General features: G+C 39.6%; 4 protein-coding genes across 5 annotated transcripts; 3 read left to right on the plus strand and 1 right to left on the minus strand.

The window, feature by feature from the left end:
- Positions 1-217: 217 nt before the first annotated feature.
- Positions 218-2,201, plus strand: LOC124221920 (transmembrane reductase CYB561D2-like). The gene is made up of 2 exons (XM_046632356.2): positions 218-941; positions 1,214-2,201. The coding sequence occupies exons 1-2, from the start codon at positions 786-788 to the stop codon at positions 1,715-1,717; spliced, it is 660 nt and encodes a 219-aa protein (XP_046488312.1). The 5' UTR covers positions 218-785; the 3' UTR covers positions 1,718-2,201.
- Positions 520-19,281, minus strand: LOC124221914 (sodium- and chloride-dependent glycine transporter 1). Of its 2 annotated transcripts, none has more exons than XM_069137268.1 (12): positions 16,473-19,281; positions 16,091-16,343; positions 15,162-15,320; positions 14,886-15,093; positions 14,514-14,685; positions 13,892-14,248; positions 13,598-13,807; positions 13,167-13,508; positions 12,796-13,042; positions 5,343-12,725; positions 2,639-4,478; positions 520-1,761 (listed from the first exon to the last, which is right to left on the minus strand). In XM_069137268.1, exons 1-10 carry the CDS (start codon positions 16,524-16,526, stop codon positions 12,535-12,537), a joined length of 2,193 nt encoding a protein of 730 aa, XP_068993369.1. In that variant the 5' UTR covers positions 16,527-19,281; the 3' UTR covers positions 520-1,761; positions 2,639-4,478; positions 5,343-12,534. The 2 variants fall into 2 exon arrangements, with proteins under 2 accessions (XP_068993369.1, XP_068993368.1); XM_069137267.1 differs by having other exon boundaries at positions 16,467-19,281.
- Positions 3,636-4,454, plus strand: LOC138191127 (transmembrane reductase CYB561D2-like). Its single transcript, XM_069137099.1, has 2 exons — positions 3,636-3,791; positions 3,951-4,454. The coding sequence occupies exons 1-2, from the start codon at positions 3,636-3,638 to the stop codon at positions 4,452-4,454; spliced, it is 660 nt and encodes a 219-aa protein (XP_068993200.1).
- LOC124221923 (transmembrane reductase CYB561D2-like) lies at positions 5,747-7,586 on the plus strand. Its single transcript, XM_046632358.2, has 3 exons — positions 5,747-5,875; positions 5,993-6,189; positions 6,318-7,586. Exons 2-3 carry the CDS (start codon positions 6,034-6,036, stop codon positions 6,822-6,824), a joined length of 663 nt encoding a protein of 220 aa, XP_046488314.1. The 5' UTR covers positions 5,747-5,875; positions 5,993-6,033; the 3' UTR covers positions 6,825-7,586.
- Positions 19,282-19,413: the final 132 nt, after the last annotated feature.

A 19,413-nucleotide genomic window follows, 5' to 3' on the forward strand; every position in this document is an offset into this window, starting at 1 on the left:
CGCGACACAACTGCAGCAGGATTTCACCTCTATCTTGATATTTAAAGCAAATTTATTGACATACTGATACGTAATCAGATCGATGGCGTAATTTTTTAATTAAAACCTTTATGTACGTAATAGTACATTGAATAAAACTCGCGCAGCAGAATTTGATAAGTGTTTTACTTTATTTTGGTATTGCTGTGCAGCAACGCAGTGATTTGTAACTATTATATTAGACTAATACATATAAAGAAATATTGAATTGCACCTACTACTACTACCATGTAATGTCGTATCACTCAGTATATGATTTTTTCCCTTGTCCCTTATTTTTAACTGTTATTATAAACTTATAATGCTCGGCGCTTCAGTTGACCGAGTCCTAATGCTCAATGAACATGATCTATTACTTTGTTATCTGACGTTATCACGGACAAATCTATGTACTCGTCTGTAATCAGAATGGCATTGCACAGGAAGAAGCAAAACCCAGGGTGCCTCGGGCATGTGAACGTCGCATTTTTTCCGATTCAAGTGTAATACAACAATCGCTTGGAGTAAAAAATAATTTACGGAACTAACAGTGATTTATTTTAAGACGGTAAACCAATCAAGTGTTTTCTAACATAGATTTTATAACTTTGATACCTCACCGTCGTATATAAAAGTGTTCGCGTACAACTAGCGTGTGAAAATTTCATATCTCGCATTCGTGCCGAAATATTATTTTCTTTTTGAAACCATTATAAATTGGTTTTCACGAAAGTAGTACAACAGTAAATCTCCCCAAATTCCAAACCATGTTCGCCGAGAAAAGTACCAAAATTTGGATGGATCTCTGTCTGAGTATCATAGCCCACTTTCTTATCTTGGCGCCTTCCATCTACATCGTCGTCCTCTATGCACAGACCGACTACAGCCTCTTCGTCTGGCATCCGACATGTTTGACAGTTGGGGTGAGTGCCATTCAATAATATAAAAGCGCTGAGTGAAACGTTCGATGAACATTATGCTGATTCTAGACCAATCTGCAATGTAGCTGATAAAATGTAATCACGGATGAATCACGAAAGTTATATACATATACAAATATACATATATTATCGATTGCGTCTGAACTGATTTGGAGTACCTTATACATGTTGCTCTCTTTCGGTTCATACGATAAATTCAATAGACAAAAAAACCTTCACCCTGTACCTATTATAAACAATTATAATTCCCACAGTGCGCTCTGCTGATGACTGAGGCCATCCTTGCAATATCGGGGGAGAACTTACTCCTCTCGAAAAGTTCAAGGGTAAATCGTATCAGGGTTCACTCGCTGTTACACATCCTGGGTATGGTCCTCATGACGGTTGGGTTCGGTGTCATCATAGCCAACAAGATAAACAACAACAGTAACCACTTTACATCGGACCATGGAAAGCTGGGTTTGACGGCGGTGATCGTCGCCTACGTCGTCGCCCTGGGCGGAGTTTCCACGTCGTATTCCGGGCTGCTGTCTCCGAGAGTGAGCCTTGCCAGCTTGAAACTTGTCCACGGCTGCTGCGGCATCGTCGCGATTATCCTGCTCTTCGCCACCCTCTTTACCGGCCTCTATAAGAGGTCGTTCCCCGGCAGTGACCTTGGCGTAAGCCTCACAATCTCCTCGTACGTTGTCGGCCTATTTATCGTCCTGGTCAAGCCTCTCTACACGACGCTAGTTAGAATTCGCGGGATTTTCACATAGTAGTGAATCGTAGTTACGACTTACTCGAATTCCTCCCTCTGTACCTACGCAAATGAAGAATACGTTTTTTTAATCAACCGAACTAACAAGGTCAGGGGTATCATTCGCGTTGGCTAAAATTCGACGCATTTCTTGAATTGTGGAAATAGCACATCGCAGTGGGATCAAAAAATACGATTGATGTAAGATATGATTTTTCGGATCTAGACGAAACTTCCCAAACCCATTATACTTATGTTTTCTTTATTATTTTCATTCGAACCACCGGCATTCCCCTTTGGTAATATTGGTGATGAAGAATTGCAAGTTCATTTAAAATGCACTCCTTCTGATGCATGCAAAATATTAGTACTGCAAACAGTACTAATAGTACTATAATTAGTACGCGTTATATTTTAAAAACCACAGTAGCGCGTAGATTATACACAAAGTATACATTATATACAACAATGCTGTAAAACAACACTAATAATAACAATAATAATAATAATAATAAACGTATGTAAACATTTATGATATGACTGAAGTGTCTGTTATACCGAATCCATCCTTCAACTACGAATATTTTTACACACCGTGTTGAATAAAAGTTATCCAAAATTTTGGTATGTACCGTATTATCAAATTTTCCAAGTACCGAGTTGACGAAAAGAGCTGTTACACTTTCAATAATCAATGCCAATAACTTTGTCAAGTTTATTCAATGGTGCAAGACCTGCCAACAATTTAGGTATCACGTAAGATCAAACAAGAGTTTTCATCCCATTTCGTAAGATATTTTACGCATCTCGTTTCGTATCATAAATTACTATTAAGAAACACTGGGAATATTATCTGACAGTAAGTCAGATGTTAATTAATATATGCATTATGCACAGCTGTGCAATAGCTTGATAACGAGATATTGCATGTTGCACTCACCACGCTACTCGATCGCAATCAGTCAGAAAGTAGTCCTCCTCTGCAGTTCGCTCTTCAAATGATATTAATAATAAAATATTTACACCATGATAAGTACATTTTATGTATCGATAAGGTAATATATCCATGTTCATATCATCAGGTTATACGGATACAGACTTTCTGACACGAAAGTTGGTTTAATTTATCTTTAATCACTACTTCTATCAAATATTTCCCATTACGTGACATCAGTCTCGCATAGTGCGCTAATCTCGTAATCTTTGTAGAACAATCTGCGTGTCAAAAGTCTCTCGCAACCAATGTTTTCAAATAGATCCAGGATTATCTCATTGTCAGAAAAAAGCATGCAAGAAGTAGTACAAAATTGTTTAAATATCGCGACACAGCCTTGGCACCAAGGGACAAAAATTACGAAATTAAATAGATGATCATATTCCACAGTAAACATTACTGTACATCTAGAAAGATTTTGTCGAAAAGATTCAATATTTCAAACTCTTGAGAACTGTTCTGCGTGAGCAAAAATTAATGATAATGATCAAAAGCAGTATAAAGAAATTTATTGCAGGCTTAATGCTTATGCCGGCTGAGAAAAGGTACGTGACTAGATTACGTACACGATAGGTAAATAGATGCTTAATAAGGTTGTGCTTCTTCAGCCTACGTTTACAGGCGCATCAAAACCGAATGACAATATCATTGTTCCCATCATTATTCTCTGATAATACTTGGCGCAGATCTACAAAAGAACCAGTTACTTTATTCGTTCCACAAAGGAGTCTGGAATCTCCAGAGTTCCTCAGGCAGATAAACTTCGTATTATAAGGTTAGTTAACCCGAATTTGCGCCACCACTATTAATTAATTGTTGAACAGTGAGCCAACCACGGTAATTATTGTAGCGAATTGATATCGTAAGCGTAATCGTAAATCTTTTTATCTCATTGACCTTGACATTATTTTACTGGGTAAGGGTTGCGGTGAATTCAAAAACGATGATTACCAAAAAGGATGCCACTAACTGGACAGCCATCGGGATGTCCTTTATCATCCACCTTATTTTCTTCGGACCAGCTGTCTACATTGTTGTCCTCTGCGCCCAACTCGACTACTCTCTCTTCATCTGGCATCCTATATGCTTCACGGTTGGGGTTAGTACACGTCATGTATAAACCATCGAAACTTTCCGCAAAGGTAAGATACAAGGATCCAGTCAACACACTTTTAGCTCTCTCTCTCTCTCTCTTCGGAACATGAAGTTTTGCACGCAGTGTGAACGTGTTCGTAATTGACCAAACTAATTCCCGCAGTGCTGTTTATTGATGACCGAGGCCATCCTCGGGATTTCCGGAGAGGCTCTTCTCTCCTCGAAGATGCCAATATCAAGTCGCATAAAGCTTCACTGGATCCTCCACTTCCTGGGATTGGGACTACTGGCCGTTGGTTTAGGGACGATCATAGCTCATCGTATCCAGTTCGGTTCTCTTCACGCCGCTTTCATCCATGGGAAACTGGGTGTGTTCGCTATCGCGTTGGCTCTGATAGTAGCTATGAACGGTGTCCTGTGCTTGGGCACTGGAATGTGCTGTGCTAAAGCGAGCATAACTCGCCGAAAAGTCCTTCATGGATGCGGTGGTATTTTCTCGACAATTCTCATCTTGGCCAGCCAAATTACCGGCATTTACACGAGTTGGTGGCCCAGCTCCGAAATCGACAAACACTTGACCGGGGCGGCCTACTTCGTCGGTGGGATTCTCCTCCTCGCCAAGCCTCTTCATACAACGATATTGAGAATGCGAAAAGTTTCTTCTTGATGACTGTGGTTCGCCACACCATTCCTACATGAATAGATTAATGCGTTCATGGGCTGCATTAACTTGGGTCGATTTTTGGGTAACTTCAGGAATTCAATGAAACGTTAGTTAGACTATGATCAAACTGTTGCTCTCAAGGTTTGTTTCTCACCTTTGAAACGTCATCTATATCATGAGAAACTATCCTCCGCCATTGAAATGGTTCAAGTTTATAATCTCATCAACAACTTTAGTCCAAATTTTCAATAATGGCACGATGAGTGGTTAACAAATATTTAGATTAATTCACGCAGTAAGAAAAATTTCATTTGTTATAATAACTATGAAAATTCAGTGAAAGAGGCATTGTTACAAAAAGTATTTGAATATTATTGGAATTAAGAAACAGCGAGGTACACGTAACTATTTTCAGCTATTGTCGATGCTACATTTTCTGGTACCTAATTGCAACGCAAAATCAGTTTGTTCCGTTTACTGTACTTTTATAGTTAAATAAAACCTTGACATCAATTCATTGCTACACAGACATAAAATTTTGCAACAGTTACAAGAAAATATAGTAACAGTGATCATAATCAGAAAGAATAGTAACACATACTAGATTTTCTGTTAACAGCAACAAAATTAATTTTCATTTTTTACGTAGAACTATATTTTTAGATTGTCGTAAAGAATGAAAATAGTTAAGGACTGTGCAGTAACCGGAACTAAAAATTTCTCTCAGTGCACATAACAAATATGTAATTTGGAAACGAGATGTTCCTATGACGCATAAGAAATTTGGAATACGATTTCAGGGTTCCGTTTTCGTTGCATAAGTTGTAAAGTTGATATGATTCCATTTATGTGGGGCAGACTGTAAGGGAATATTAAAAAAATCAGAAGTACCTGATAAATACACTTTACGACGTGATAACGAAATATTGTACGTTCTGCTCCCCAGGTTATACCATCGTCAATCACGTCCAGTCCTGATCACCCCGCTCTCCAAAAGATATAAAATATGTAATGATTTAAGTAAGATAATAAATGTACATTATGAAAATCGATAAGTCGTTGCGTAAATGCAAAATCGCTGATTCGAGTAATTTCACACATTCCATTTGAAATGTATGTAAAAGCAATCAGTGATCGAAGCATGTAGACAAGAATTGTAATTCCTTCCCTTATAGCAGCAATCAGTGATAAATGATCGAAACTTGTACGAAATTAATCGTAGATTCTGTTAACATCCGCAGGGAAGTTACGTGACTAGATTAAACAAACGATATATAAATACGTGATTCACGAGGATCACTTTTTGAGCAAACGTTCGAAAGTTCGTTTGACAGACAGTCGTTTAACTTTTTCACTATATTTCGTTCGTTTTTTGACACACGCCTCCGCGAGATTATCCGGGATCCCGATAATTTAACACCAAAGTCAGTACCAGCCGTATAACAGTGTCCCGCGTAAATCAACTTATGATCCTCTATTCAAATTTTGGCAATCTCATCCATCTTCTTTCCACTCTAATTACAATATTTCACCTCACAAAGGTCCTGTGTGGGGATGCACGTTGCAGCCCAAACGCTGAACCATGACCGCTGAAAAAGGTTGCATAAACTGGCTAGCGATCGGCTTTTCCTGCATCGTTCACCTTCTCTTCCTGATACCAGCTGTCTACATCGTTGTCCTCTGTGCCCAGCTCGATTATTCACTCTTCATTTGGCATCCCGCATGTTTCACGGTTGGGGTTAGTACAATAACGATCACGAATGGATCGCTAAGATTTTTCCCTCTGCAATGACTGAAGCAATATAATTTCGGAAGTATCCATTCCGTATTACATGCGACCAAAACTGATCGATCTAATTACCGCAGTGCTGTTTCCTGATGACCGAGGCTGTCCTCGGGGTTTCCGGAGAGGCCGTACTCGTCAAGTTGATGTCAAGACCAGGTCGCATCAGGCTTCATTGGGTCCTCCACATCCTGGGTCTAGGGCTGCTGGCGGTTGGTCTTGGGACAGTCGTTGCCAACAAGATGAACCACGGATCCCACCACTTCAAAAGCGACCATGCTCGCGTGGGCCTGGCGGGCCCCATATTGAGCGTTATCGTAACCCTGAACGGTGTTCTGTGCCTGAACACGGAGGCCTGCTTCGGTAAGGTGAGCCTTGTGGCCCGGAAGGTGATCCACAGTTGTTTGGGTATTATTACGATGGCCCTGCTGTTGGCCGGGCAAATAACCGGCGTCTATAAAGGGTGGTGGCCGGGGACAGAGACTGGCAGAGATTTAACCGTAGCCGCTTACATCGCCGGCGGAGTTCTCCTCTGCGCCAAGCCCCTTTACACGACGTTGTTGAGGATGCGGACAGCGATATGTTCTTGACTGCGGTCATCGTAATTCACACCTGTTTCATCTACGTTCAGATTAATAGAACAAGAGAATATGAATAAAATAAAAATTTTATGCAAAAATATTGTTCCGAGTTTCGACCGTTTCGAATTTATATTAAAATTGTTGAGCGAAAACCTGTACAGCACTTTGTGGCTGTTATATCGAGATTCGAAGTAGTGACCACCGACCTGTTGGGCGTAAATCGATCTTGAAGATTTGGAGAGGATCCGAAAGTCCGTTGCGTGAAACGGCGGTACGGTTGCCCGTTGAAAAAATCCAGAGAACAATACTCTTGTACTACAGAGCCTGAATATTTTAAACACATAATTATAAATTATTGCACCTACATTAAAGATTCATCGACCATGTATATCAACACTTTATTAACTTCACGAATCATTGAGGATTATAACGTATACATGTAATATATATTATATTATATGTTATTCTTTTTCCATATAATATAGTACATATTTTTATTAATATACATAGATATACCTGTCTTTTCTTTGTATAGTTCGTGTAATAAATACAGTGGTAGTGATACAGTGCATTTTCCCTGTCTAAACGTGGTGGTTTCGTTTATCATTCTTTGCCTCTGCACCTCTAATGGGATTCAATGGAACTCGTCAAATGACTCATATACTCGTATTGGCTGAAATTATCATCGGAGCTCCTGCGGAAAATTGTACCAATTGAAATGAATGAAAGTAATAATTCAGGGAAAAAACTTGGAGAAAACTGCTTGGATAATTTGTCTCTGAAAAAATCATGATGTTAATAAAATAAGGCATAATTCAATATTTTGCTCCAAACGATTATACACAACACTTTTGCAATAGTTCGAAAGTCAAGAAATTTCAAAAACATCGACGAAACTTGTATCGAATATGAAAGCAGAGTCAGCAGAGACGGAGACCTGACTGTACATCTACACACTGTATATTCACCTGTTTCGTTCCTATATAATTACATATGTACCGAGATTTATGTATAGTATGCTTAACAACATTACTTAACAACTTGCTAGTTTACGGGTTGTTGCAACGTTACAATATATACATATAATGTATATGTATTATATAGTATGTATACCTTTACTTTCAGTAACGCGCGAAAAACGCATAATATACATATGTATAGAATGTCATTTGATACAAGGATATAAGGTGATTGCAGATATTATTGCGCTCGCTCGAATTCAGCAATATAGCTGCTCCTTTCGTCTTCGTGACAGTGAAAAAAAAAATGGAACACGAGCTGGCATTCCATATAAACATTGACGATGAAATCCCCCACATACTATATACATATGTAAATATGTGTTAGCATGTGTTTGTGTACATGTATTAGACCGCCTCACAAAAAAAAATAAATTTTTTTTTCGATCTCCCGCTTCTCGAATCGGCACGTAGCAGAAAATTTTTAATCGCACCATAATATCCCTCCCGCACTCATATCTCAGTTAATCCACCTTTACAGAGTATTCAAAATTTAAATGGAAAATTTTTATTTAGACAAAAAAAAGTATTCTATAAATGAGTACTATTTTTGAAGATTCAAAACCTGACGCATGGACATGTTCAGTGTAAAAATAGTATTTATCAAGAAAAAATATTTTTTTCTACACGAAAAAGTTTTCATCAAAATTATTGCTAATTTTATTTTCCCGATAGACAGGCACATCGAGTTCGGTTAATTGAATGAATTTAATGTATTTCATGTATTTGAGAGATGTTATTCAACGGTTTACTGTGGCACAGTCAAGGAAACTGGGCGTTTACACTGGGTACCCATTTTTCAAAAAGATGAAAAACCACGTTTTACGCAATCTTGAATATCTCGAAGATCGTGCGGTTGAAAATTTTCTACGACGCGCTGATTCCAAGAAAATATATAAGTTGTCAAACCCTACCATACAGAATTCCGTCCGTTGTACAGAAAAATTATTATCTCCCTCCAACCGTTAGAATTCGATTTCTGACGTGTCAAATGGCGAATACAAAAACTCAATTCGGCACTGTTTAAAAAAATCACACGGCGATTTCCTCTCACTACATTCAATATTATATTATAAACAATGTTTTCATAGAGTAGGAGATCGAAAAAAAAATTAAGGTTTTTTTTTGTTGGCGGTATAATGTGTATATATATTATATTTCTATTGTATGAGTATTTATTTATTTGCATCTATAGTCTTCATTCGTTCGACGGTTCTTCAACGTTTTCGTCGTGCCTGCACTCGTCAAAATATCCCGCTCAAATTCGTGTTCTACTGTTATCAACCAAACCGCCGGTTATGGTATTTTTCCGCAGTGTTTCAATTTTAATCACGGGTATAGAACAGTGAGTTAATTACCTGGATATTAGTTAACAATAATAGGTACAGAACAACGATAACTCTATTCGCATTAAAGAATCACGCGGATTATATTATATAAATAATAATTACCAATTTGATCATTGTCAAACTTAGGAAACATTTTTATACTTAAGTCACATATTGCACGTGAAACTGCCAAGCTACGTTGGACTTGATTGTAGGAGCGACCATAACGCTGGGGAATCAACTTATACTTATAGACAATATCAACTCATACTACGTCCATGATCTTAATTACGTTATTTCGCATTTTTGTAGATAATTAAAATTTCTAAATATTCAACATAGAGGTATATATGTATGTATAATATTCAATTCTTCTACAATATTAGTGTATGTGTATACATATAAGGTACATCTAGATCTGGACAATTCCGTATGCCTTTTGTCAACAGTTATGTATATATATGTATATAAGTATATACTTAATGTAGTATACGTATATAATATGCATATATACGTTGTAAAAAAGTTTGGTACGATTTTGTGATGATGAGGATTTTTATGTCAATTTTAACTATTTCAATTTGTTTTATAAAACAGACCTTCTCCGATCAATTTTTTTTTTTTCGATTCGTTCTGCGTGTTTTAACCTTTGAATCGAAGTCGTAACGCGGTATTACATTTCTCAATACATTCAAAATAAAATATCGACAAACGTGTGATTTTTCGCTTCCACGCTAGTACAGCACCAAAATTGTTTACAACGTATAATGTATTCGAAATATCTAACCATCTGGACTTTTGTTCGTTATACTAACATCTGTAATATTGTAAGTCTAACAAAATACTGTTTTCATCTCTGCAGGTCACCGCACCGATAAATTACACAACCGCTATGTTATATACTTAATTTCTATACATGTATAATACGATTAATTATTATTGTTACCATTTTTGTTTTCACTATTATTACTCTCACTATTATATCATCATGATCGTGATCATCGTCATCATCATCATCATCATTATTGTTGTCTTTGTTGTTGTTGTTGTTGCTCTTGTTGTTATGATTATCATTATTAATGTTGTTGTTTTTATCATTATTATCTTACACATAAGCGCGTGCAGAGGGGACGCTAGCACCCAAGATATAGTACATAGTTATAGGTACGTACGACTAATAGATCTATGATTGACTATACATACATATTCTACATGATTCTCGATATCTTCACGTTTTTCATTCGACAACTTATCGAAACAGAAAAACGTGCTACAATATTAACATGTCCCCGTATACACCTAATGATTTTCTGAGATTTATTGACTGGACGCTCTGATTGAGTTTGATAATTATATGATGTATACAGTGAGGGATAAAAGCATTCGTGCATTTAGTGTACTTACCACAACGGCTATTTGCCTGCGCAACATAAGGTAACAAGTCCGATTCTGTATGTTTGTTTACGTTAGTGTCAAATTGAATTTAAAAAAATTAATTAATCAAAAAAATTATTCCTCATTTTATTTAAATTTATTCGCCCTACGAATACTTTTTTGCCTCACTGTATGTATCACATTATACATATATTACGCATTAACATGTACTTATTGTACGATATTTTTTTTTTTTTACAGTTTACTTTTAAATTTTTTAATCAACTTCATGATTTTGTTATAGGTATGTCTTCTGATATATTTTTCCAAGTATAACTAATTAATTATGAAATTTCCAATTCATTTCATTTTTTCACTCTTTCTTCTGATACAGATTTAGTTTTGTTTTAAATTATAGGGACTCAATTTTTTTTCTATATCTCAGCCTCAAAGATAACAAACTATATATATATATATATATATATATATATGTATATGTATATGTGTAAACTCTGTGGTTTATATAATGTATATGTGTATAAGATCCACGATAATTACGACGACAATTAAATCATCTTAGTGCTATTTTTTCCACATCGAACGTATTTGTTACATATTTTATGGCTGAAAGAAAATCCCGTTGTTTTCTAAATGTTTTCGAAATTTTTATCACCTTAGTACTGTTTTTTCCACATCGAACGTATTTGTAATATATTTTACGGCTCAAAGCAAATCCCGTTGCTTTCTAAACGTTTTCGAAATTCTTATTCTCAATTTACGCGTTTTGTTTAAAATTATTTGTTGGATTTCTATTATCTTTTATCTCATGTATTGATTGATGCATCAATATATTCCAGAATCTTCATATCCGTATTATACCTACGTAGGTAAATCATTATATAGTTGATAATCGACACAATAAGTCGCAAAGATTAGCCCACGCACCCAGCGCGTGCAGGCCGTAATAAAAAATAACGTATTCTTACAAATATAAAAAACATTGATACAAATATAACAATCGATATAATATATCCATATTTCACTATACGTCGTATAATAGAGGGCAGCTTTCTTTGAAAAAAAAAAAATGCAGAAAGCGATGGCGGCAATTACCGTTTACCCTGCTTATATATTTGCTTAGAAAACAAACAGCCCCTGAAGAAAAAATCTGTCACCTTGGGAAATAAGAATGCCGGAAAGTAACGACAAAATTTTTAACATAAAAAATAAAGTGGAAGATGAAAAAATTATTTCTGTACAAAATACAAATAGTAAGAGGAAAGGGCCGTGTAGAAATTTATGACCTGATTAAGTGACAGTATAATGCGAGTTGTGATAAAGTCAACCTTCAAATGAATCATAATACCTCAACAACTTAAACAATACAACTTCAACAATTCAAAATTATTAAAATCACCCCAATTTTCGGCAGAGAAAATAGCATCCCGAGATACGAGCTTCGGCTGTACTCAATATGTTGGGATTAAAAATTACTCGTTTTAGAAGTTGAACAAAATAACGATCAGCCCTATTTGAACGGAGGCTCATTTATAATGTAAATAGAGAAATTTGATTTTTATTTCTTGTACTTCTTCATCATTCTCAATCTCGCTCCAAGTTACCCGAGAACCACAATCTAATTCTAATATATCTCGCCCCGCGAATCTACGAGGATGATAACCGGCACCTAGGACACGTATATAGACACGTGCTTAGATAATAATAATACCCGCACCGGCGAGGCATTTAATACGTTGAATATCTAATTTATGGTAAATTTATGGTAAGTATACCGGCTAGCAAACCGTCGGAACTCTTTATAGTCGAGATAGGCTCCAGACGACAGGCGTCGCTATAATTTTCTCGTCTATCTTTTAGTTCAATATTTTCTGTTGTGATCGTGTTTATACATTAGTGTTTGTACGTCCTTACGAGTAACTATAATAAACAATACCAACCAAAATCGCACCTCAAACAGCGCCAATTAACAACCTTTTCTCAGACCTGCTGCGAGGTGCAGACGAGATCCGTTTTGCTCGAGTTCTTCAGTATCGAGGGTCCGGGTAGCTTCGTAGCAGTAACAAGCCCGGGACACGTGGGCGGCTGAACCATCGGCTTCCCGTTCACCAAGACGATCGTGTCCCGAGCCGAGTCGAATCCTCCGGACGAGGATCCTCCCGCGCCATTTCCTGATCGAAGGAGAAGTGGAAAAAATATTACCAGAAAAATGATCACCAACCTTATGATTTTGGCACGTACCCCGTGTAGACAAGGGTGGCGAGGTACGCGCTTGCGTCCTGGACGGTGTCGCCGGGCCCCAATCGGGGGTCGGTTGCAGCAGGGCCCGAGCTCGGCACCAAACGGAGGGCCGAGAACGTCCCTTAGACTTCCCGTCGGCGTTCACGTCGCCGAGATCGTCGACCTCGTCGTCGTAGTCGTCGTCGTTCTCGTCGTAGGGGTATTGGGAGCGTTGACAACGCCGACGTTGACGTCCGCGTAACTGGTTCTGAAATGGAGACGAGTAACGCTCGAAAAAACGACGTCCTATCGAGATCGGAATCGCGCTATAGGACCTGTGAGACTGGTTTTAACTGCGATCAGGAATATGGATCAGGTCTACGTCAACTCACAACGGCTAGTCCGACGATGACGAGAACTGGCAGCAGACCGACGGCCCATCCGACAGCATCGGCCCACCGAGGGTAGATGTAAGTTCCGTAACTCAGAGGCTCGTACTTTACCCAGTTGAAGAATAATATGAAAAACAAAGCGGCCGGAGTAACGACCTTCCACATCCAAGTCCAGAAGAAGCGCCAGCAACGACCACGAGGCCCGATCATCTGCTCAACATCGTCGAGAAACCGATCAGCCCCGTAGACCCAAGCGACGAGAATGCACTCGCCGATGGCTATCAGAAGGACCGACCAATTCGCAGCGTATTTGTCCATCAGCTGCAGCCAGTACATGCCAGCCTGTCGATGAAAGTAAGAACGACGAGTTGGTTGGGCCGTATGAAGATATAATTCTTGTACGTGTAACGTAAGTTTAAAAGAAGACGTACGTTGGTCGTGAATATCAGTCCGCCTGCGTATCCCAGAATCGCGGCGCCTAGGACAACCCAGAACTTGTAGTTCCTGAGGGCCGGGACGCCATCGAGGATCGCCGTTGTTACGGTCTCCATTAGGGCGAACTGCGAGTCCAGACCCAGGGTTAAAAGCATCACGAAAAATAGGAGAGACCAGAGTGGCGCAACCGGGAGTCGAGCGACGACCTGCGGTTGTTAAGACAGCATCATTGTTACACCGCCGTTTTAGCGAATGAATTTTTTACTGATACGACGATATCGTTCATCTACCTCGGGATAGACTATGAAGGCGAGTCCAGCACCCTGGTCGACGACTGAGGCGACCGGCACCTTGAGCTCGTTGGCGAGGAATCCGATTACCGAGAATATAACAAGCCCGGCAAAAAATGAGGTACCGATGTTGCTCACCGCCACTATGAGCGAGTCCTTGTAACAATTGTTGGTGAATTTGTTGTAGGAGCTCAGAGTGATCAGTCCTCCCCAAGCCGGGCTCAGGGCGAAGAATATCTGAACCGCCGCGTCGCCCCAAACCTTTGCCGACGCCAGGCGTCGCCAATCCGGAGTCAGGTAGAAGAGGATCCCCTCACCAGCACCCGGCAAAAGTATTCCCCGGATGAAAAGGGCGATCTGTACAACGTTTAATCGTGTTTAGTGATATTCGTTGTAATTTAGTAGTTTAATAGCTGAATAAAAATGATCCTTCGCGAAGACGTAGAAAAAAAAAATAGTTAACGAGGAAGTTATCGGGTGAGAATAAAATGACGAGAACAAGGTAATCTCAAGATCTGTGCAAGAGTTAAAGTTAACTACACGACAGTATGTTATATAACATTATCTGTGCGATAATCTATATGAATGAGGACGAGCTTAACCGAGATATTAGATTACTTGCCAGAACGACGTACGGGAAGAGGGCCGTGAAGTAGACCACTTTTCCAGAGCTTTGAACACCTTTACTGAGGCATAGAAAGACGATCACCCAGGCGAGGAAGAGGCACACCGCCAAAGGCGGGCGAATCGAACCCGTTTCTTCGATACCAACGCTCAAACCCAAGACATGGTTGCTGCAAACACAAAGTTAGAAAATTCGTTTGAAAAACAAAGTTGTAAATCCATATTTTCGGTCATTCTTCTACAACGTTTCACAACGTTAAACAGTGTTCACAACCGCAAATCAAGTAATAAGAAGTACCGAAAAAAACAGGCGGAAACACAATGGGATGACTAAAACCGAGATGAAACGATGATACAAGTATGTACTAACTTGAAGTACTCCTCCGCCGGGGGCCGTCGCACGGTTGCAGTTCCATTTTCCACGTCAAGAACAATCGCGGTTAGCTGAGTACTATTCAGACAGTTTCCCCTGAAGTAGGTTGTATTTTGTCGGGCACAATTCTCCGCAGCCTCGGGGGTATAACAGTCTTGGGTGCTCCAGGCCGGGTCGCAGTAAGCCCACGGCAGAACACCGGCACCTGTGGAATTGCATAACATGGTTGGCTTACACTGGACTCGAAAAATAAATAAATATCTCAACTCTCACCGGCCACGGAGGCAAACATGTAGTAGAGTGTCCAGGCGATAATCAGGTTGTAGTACAGCATCACGATTGAGCTAACCAGGACCATGCCGTAACCGAGACCTCGTAACAGTGGGCAGAAGCGTTTGTAAGCAGCCACAGGACCCAGGCTTGCGTATTGACCTAAATTAATAACTCCGTTACATGTAATCACAAAAGCATGAAATTGCGCAAGGTCTTAAAAAATCTGTCCTTCGTGTGGTGAAAATTGTTTTTAAAAACGCTTTGTGCAAAATATTTCAAAAGTTTTCATAACTTGCAATTTTTACATGTAAGAATTTTTTATTTTGACAATTTGAAAATGAAATCGTAGTGCTACGAGACATTAGACCTTTTTTTGTTGATTCACTCTTAAAATGTCACCTGTAGTACTTTCCACCAGAGTTCCCGACTGATGGAAACTATTTTTCTTCTAAGTCTAAATTATCTATCATACGTCACATTTCCATTTATTTTACACGTACATTTTTATCAATTTCACTCAACCCCGTCATACTTGATTTACGCGATACAATCGGCAGTTAACGCTTTGAATAATTACAACTTTTAGCATCACAGAGAAATTAAGACGATTCTGTAAGTGAAGATTGGAAAACGCAGTAGGCAAAACTTTCAACAAACACAGAATAATATTGAGAAATACAAAGGAAAAGAGTTCGCCGAGTTTTTTTAGAAAAATTTCTTCTCACATTCTAATGTCTCCGAAGTTTCCAGCGATTTTTATTTTTTTTGATATATATGAGTTATTCGCAAACTTGCGGATCATATTGCAAAAGGTTATATAAAAAACATCACCAGCGCGACAATCAGAACACAGTTAAATAATGCTAAAATTTCTTCCGCAACCAATTGCATCCAAGTTTAGTGTTTTCTTGTAATAAATTTTTATTCACCTAACGAAAGCTCCATGAACATAAGGGGTAGTCCAGCGATGATCAGCATGACGGTAAACGGTATCAGGAAGGCACCACCACCGTTAGAGTAGCAAAGATAGGGAAATCTCCACACATTGCCGAGGCCTACGCTGTAGCCGAGGAGGGACAGGAGGAAGTCAAACTTCCCCGTCCACGTGCCTCGCTCAGGGTGATCCTCCTCGGCGCCCTGAAGGGGGGCTTGGCTATTGGCCACCGAGTATTTGTCTTCATTCTATGTTTTCCAGATTTTCAACGGGTGAGCTATTAGTCACATTTTATTGCGGTTCTTTGTTTTCGATAGGGGGATACGGGTTGTAGGGCTATAACGCGAAGGGTGATAATAATCGACACGCACACTTACGTCCCAGGAGTCGAGGTAGGGACGCATCCGGGCCGGCGAATCCTCCATTATCATCTTCGGAAATGAGGCGCTTCGATCCGTGCCAACGCGATGATCAATCGCTCACCTGGCCAATAGCGCGAATCTTATCCATCGCATTTCATACTCGTCTTTCCCGCTGGTTGGCATGGCCACTTGAGCGATTACAGATCCCCTTTCGTTATTCGCGAAGTATTCAGTTTTCGCACCATTATCGTCGTCATCATCTGGTGGAGGCACGCGACACTTTCTAAAGCCTCGCAAAAGCTCCTCATTATTTTCAACACGCGAGAAAACCAGCTATCAATGACAATACTCGTATTTTACCTTCCTCGCTGTAATTCTCAACAACGAACTCGAGCCGTACCAACAAATTCAATCAAATACCGAAGATATTTGAATTCTCAAATATCCTCAGCTTACAATCGATCCAGCCCCGTTTGGCCAGTTGAAAATTTGAAGGTTTCGCGTACCCAGGCAGCGGCGGCGAGCTTCCGTTCAGTTATAAATCGTTAATTCGTGCAGCGTTCGGACGGGATGAATTCGAAAAAATATACAAACTTTAGCGGAGTTCCTCGGGCGTTTATCGCCGTCAAATTACATAACGCCATCGTCTGGTCACAGCGGGCTCTAACACGACTGGTTCGAAATAAATCACGGACTAAGTTCCGTTCTCCCACGGGATGAACGGGAGATCATCGCGAGAGAACTGGCGAAGCACGCGCGTGTTGCGCTGGCGCGCGCCTACGGAGCAGCCACCCACGCAACCACGCACGCACGAACGCAGCACAAGTCACAGATCGCGCGATACCAGGCGTAAATTGTTAGGCTGAACAATACGGATCCTTTCCCTTTATCGTATTCCATCTGCCGTTACACAGGCAACGCAATACGTCGTATCCAATGAAAACTGAAATTTACGACAAATTCCCGAGCCATCGGAGTCGCGAACTAGCTAACCAGCCCACCTCTTTGATCCCGACGCGCGATGCTGACTGTCAAATCGATATTGCCGCTCCTGCGACCTACCTTTCATCCCACCTTCCCTCAGGACCGCCACAAACACGGCAACTTGACGCTCGCGTGTACGTCGTTTATCAGTCTCTATATGTGTTGGTGTTTTCGATACACACGTTTACGCGGAAGGCGAGATTTGTGGAATGTATAGCCGCGAATGTACGTATAGGTATGTATGTATATACGTATACGTATACATTAGCATATGGCCGGGTGGTTTGCCAATTTCTAGTCTTTAGCCCTTTCCATCACCGTCAGCAAAATTCCGTTTCAAGTAGGCAGGTATCAGAGAGAGAGCTTGTTCTGGAACCGAGATGGTGGTGGGAGGAAATTATCGACAATGGTTGTCGAGGGCGAATCTCTATAGATGATTCTCATCGCGCTCGGGCGTAAGGACCTTCGACATTATAATTTTACTCGTATATAGAGCGGCGCCGAAAGATGCTGGATCGATTTAAAACGGAGAACTCCACCCAGGGGTTGGGGAAACGACGTGTATACGGCCGGGCTTTCGACTCAAGTCGACCCTAGTCTCGACCACAGCCTCTCGAAATCCCACCCCGCAATCACGATCTTCCGTAACTTACCTCTCCCGGTATCTAAGGCTCGACCTTCATACGCTAATTGATCCCCGCTAGCTATCGCATTATTCAATTAACAGCCAGTTTACACAGAATATCTTTTATGAAGATTCATCCCGTTCTATAAAGATGATGATAAGATTCTCACCAAAGTTTCTGTCCAAATTTACTATTATAAATTGGATATTAAAATTTCATTCTGCGAGAATGTTGAATTCAAAACTAGTTGTGACGATTACTGCTTAATCATAGTTTGATAACTTTGAAACAACTTTCTGTATTCATTGGAATTTTCTCAACAATTTAACTAATTTAATCTTGCCACAAACTTGAGGGAGAATTTCGTCACCATTAACACTGTTTGGCGGGGTGCAAATTTAGGTGTCACTAAAGGCATTTTTTGGCGAGCACTGGTATAACAACCAAAGTGTACCAAAGGGTACCAAACGCGTTTTTGCGACTCTGGTGCTTTCAAGCGGTTTTGGTTTAACCAGAATAAACCCTACTCTGTAGCATGGTCGAAACTGGTTGAACTAGAAGCAGGGCGGTCTCTGAGCCAAAATTTAAATACAGGCGAACATACGATCGGGAATTAGACATGGAATATGTTGAGTGTATCGACGAATATGGGGAAGAAATTGTTAAATACTGATAAAACTTTGGAATTCATTGCTACACTTGAGTCTTCTTCCCAATATTTCGCGCCTTTAATCACGAACAGAACGAACCAGAGCGTTTCAGTGTGACGTCATTATACTTGACCAGAGTTAAGCTCCACCCATACCAGAAGCAACGACGGTTTATGCCACTGGTTTATACCGCTGTATTCGCCAAAAAATGCCTTAAATAAAAGGTTTTTTTTAATCTGACTAATTTACACAAGCTCGTTTCGCGAAAACTAAACCTCCTTGAATATACAGATGTGCTTATACAATTTTTATTATATAATCACCAGTCGTTTAATTTGTCAGAGGATAAGATGTGTGTAGAATTTTTACGCAACACCCCATGTTCCAAGATACTGTTAAGTAGAACGGAATTGTTGAAAAAAAAATTATATTGTACTCTTAATGCTATCCCTTACTGATAACGAAATTACAAACATCTGTATATCAGTGCTGTAATCAAGCATTTTCGTACCTGGCCGTATTATGAATTATTCTTGGTAATACTTGAAAATAATGTCATAACACAAGGCTGTCGAAATATTAAAATTCTTCCTGCTCTGGCATATTTTCATTTGCATAGAAAAATGATGACCGTGTAAATATAATTTCAAAATGAGAAAGGCCAAAAAAGAATTTCAATAATATTTTATCGTCAAC

The sequence above is a fragment of the Neodiprion pinetum genome, chromosome 6, assembly GCF_021155775.2.
Source record: "Neodiprion pinetum isolate iyNeoPine1 chromosome 6, iyNeoPine1.2, whole genome shotgun sequence".
Taxonomy (NCBI): domain Eukaryota; kingdom Metazoa; phylum Arthropoda; class Insecta; order Hymenoptera; family Diprionidae; genus Neodiprion; species Neodiprion pinetum.

Coding starts and splice junctions, on each gene's coding strand:
- LOC124221920 (XM_046632356.2), top strand. CDS start 786: ATGTTCGCCGAGAAAAGTACCAAAATTTGGATGGATCTCTGTCTGAGT. Junction 942..1,213: donor CGACATGTTTGACAGTTGGG/GTGAGTGCCATT, acceptor TAATTCCCACAG/TGCGCTCTGCTGATGACTGA.
- LOC138191127 (XM_069137099.1), top strand. CDS start 3,636: ATGATTACCAAAAAGGATGCCACTAACTGGACAGCCATCGGGATGTCC. Junction 3,792..3,950: donor CTATATGCTTCACGGTTGGG/GTTAGTACACGT, acceptor TAATTCCCGCAG/TGCTGTTTATTGATGACCGA.
- LOC124221923 (XM_046632358.2), top strand. CDS start 6,034: ATGACCGCTGAAAAAGGTTGCATAAACTGGCTAGCGATCGGCTTTTCC. Junction 6,190..6,317: donor CCGCATGTTTCACGGTTGGG/GTTAGTACAATA, acceptor TAATTACCGCAG/TGCTGTTTCCTGATGACCGA.
- LOC124221914 (XM_069137267.1), bottom strand. CDS start 16,526: ATGATAATGGAGGATTCGCCGGCCCGGATGCGTCCCTACCTCGACTCC. Junction 15,094..15,161: donor CATGTTTGCCTCCGTGGCCG/GTGAGAGTTGAG, acceptor GCAATTCCACAG/GTGCCGGTGTTCTGCCGTGG. Junction 14,686..14,885: donor CCGGCGGAGGAGTACTTCAA/GTTAGTACATAC, acceptor TTGTGTTTGCAG/CAACCATGTCTTGGGTTTGA.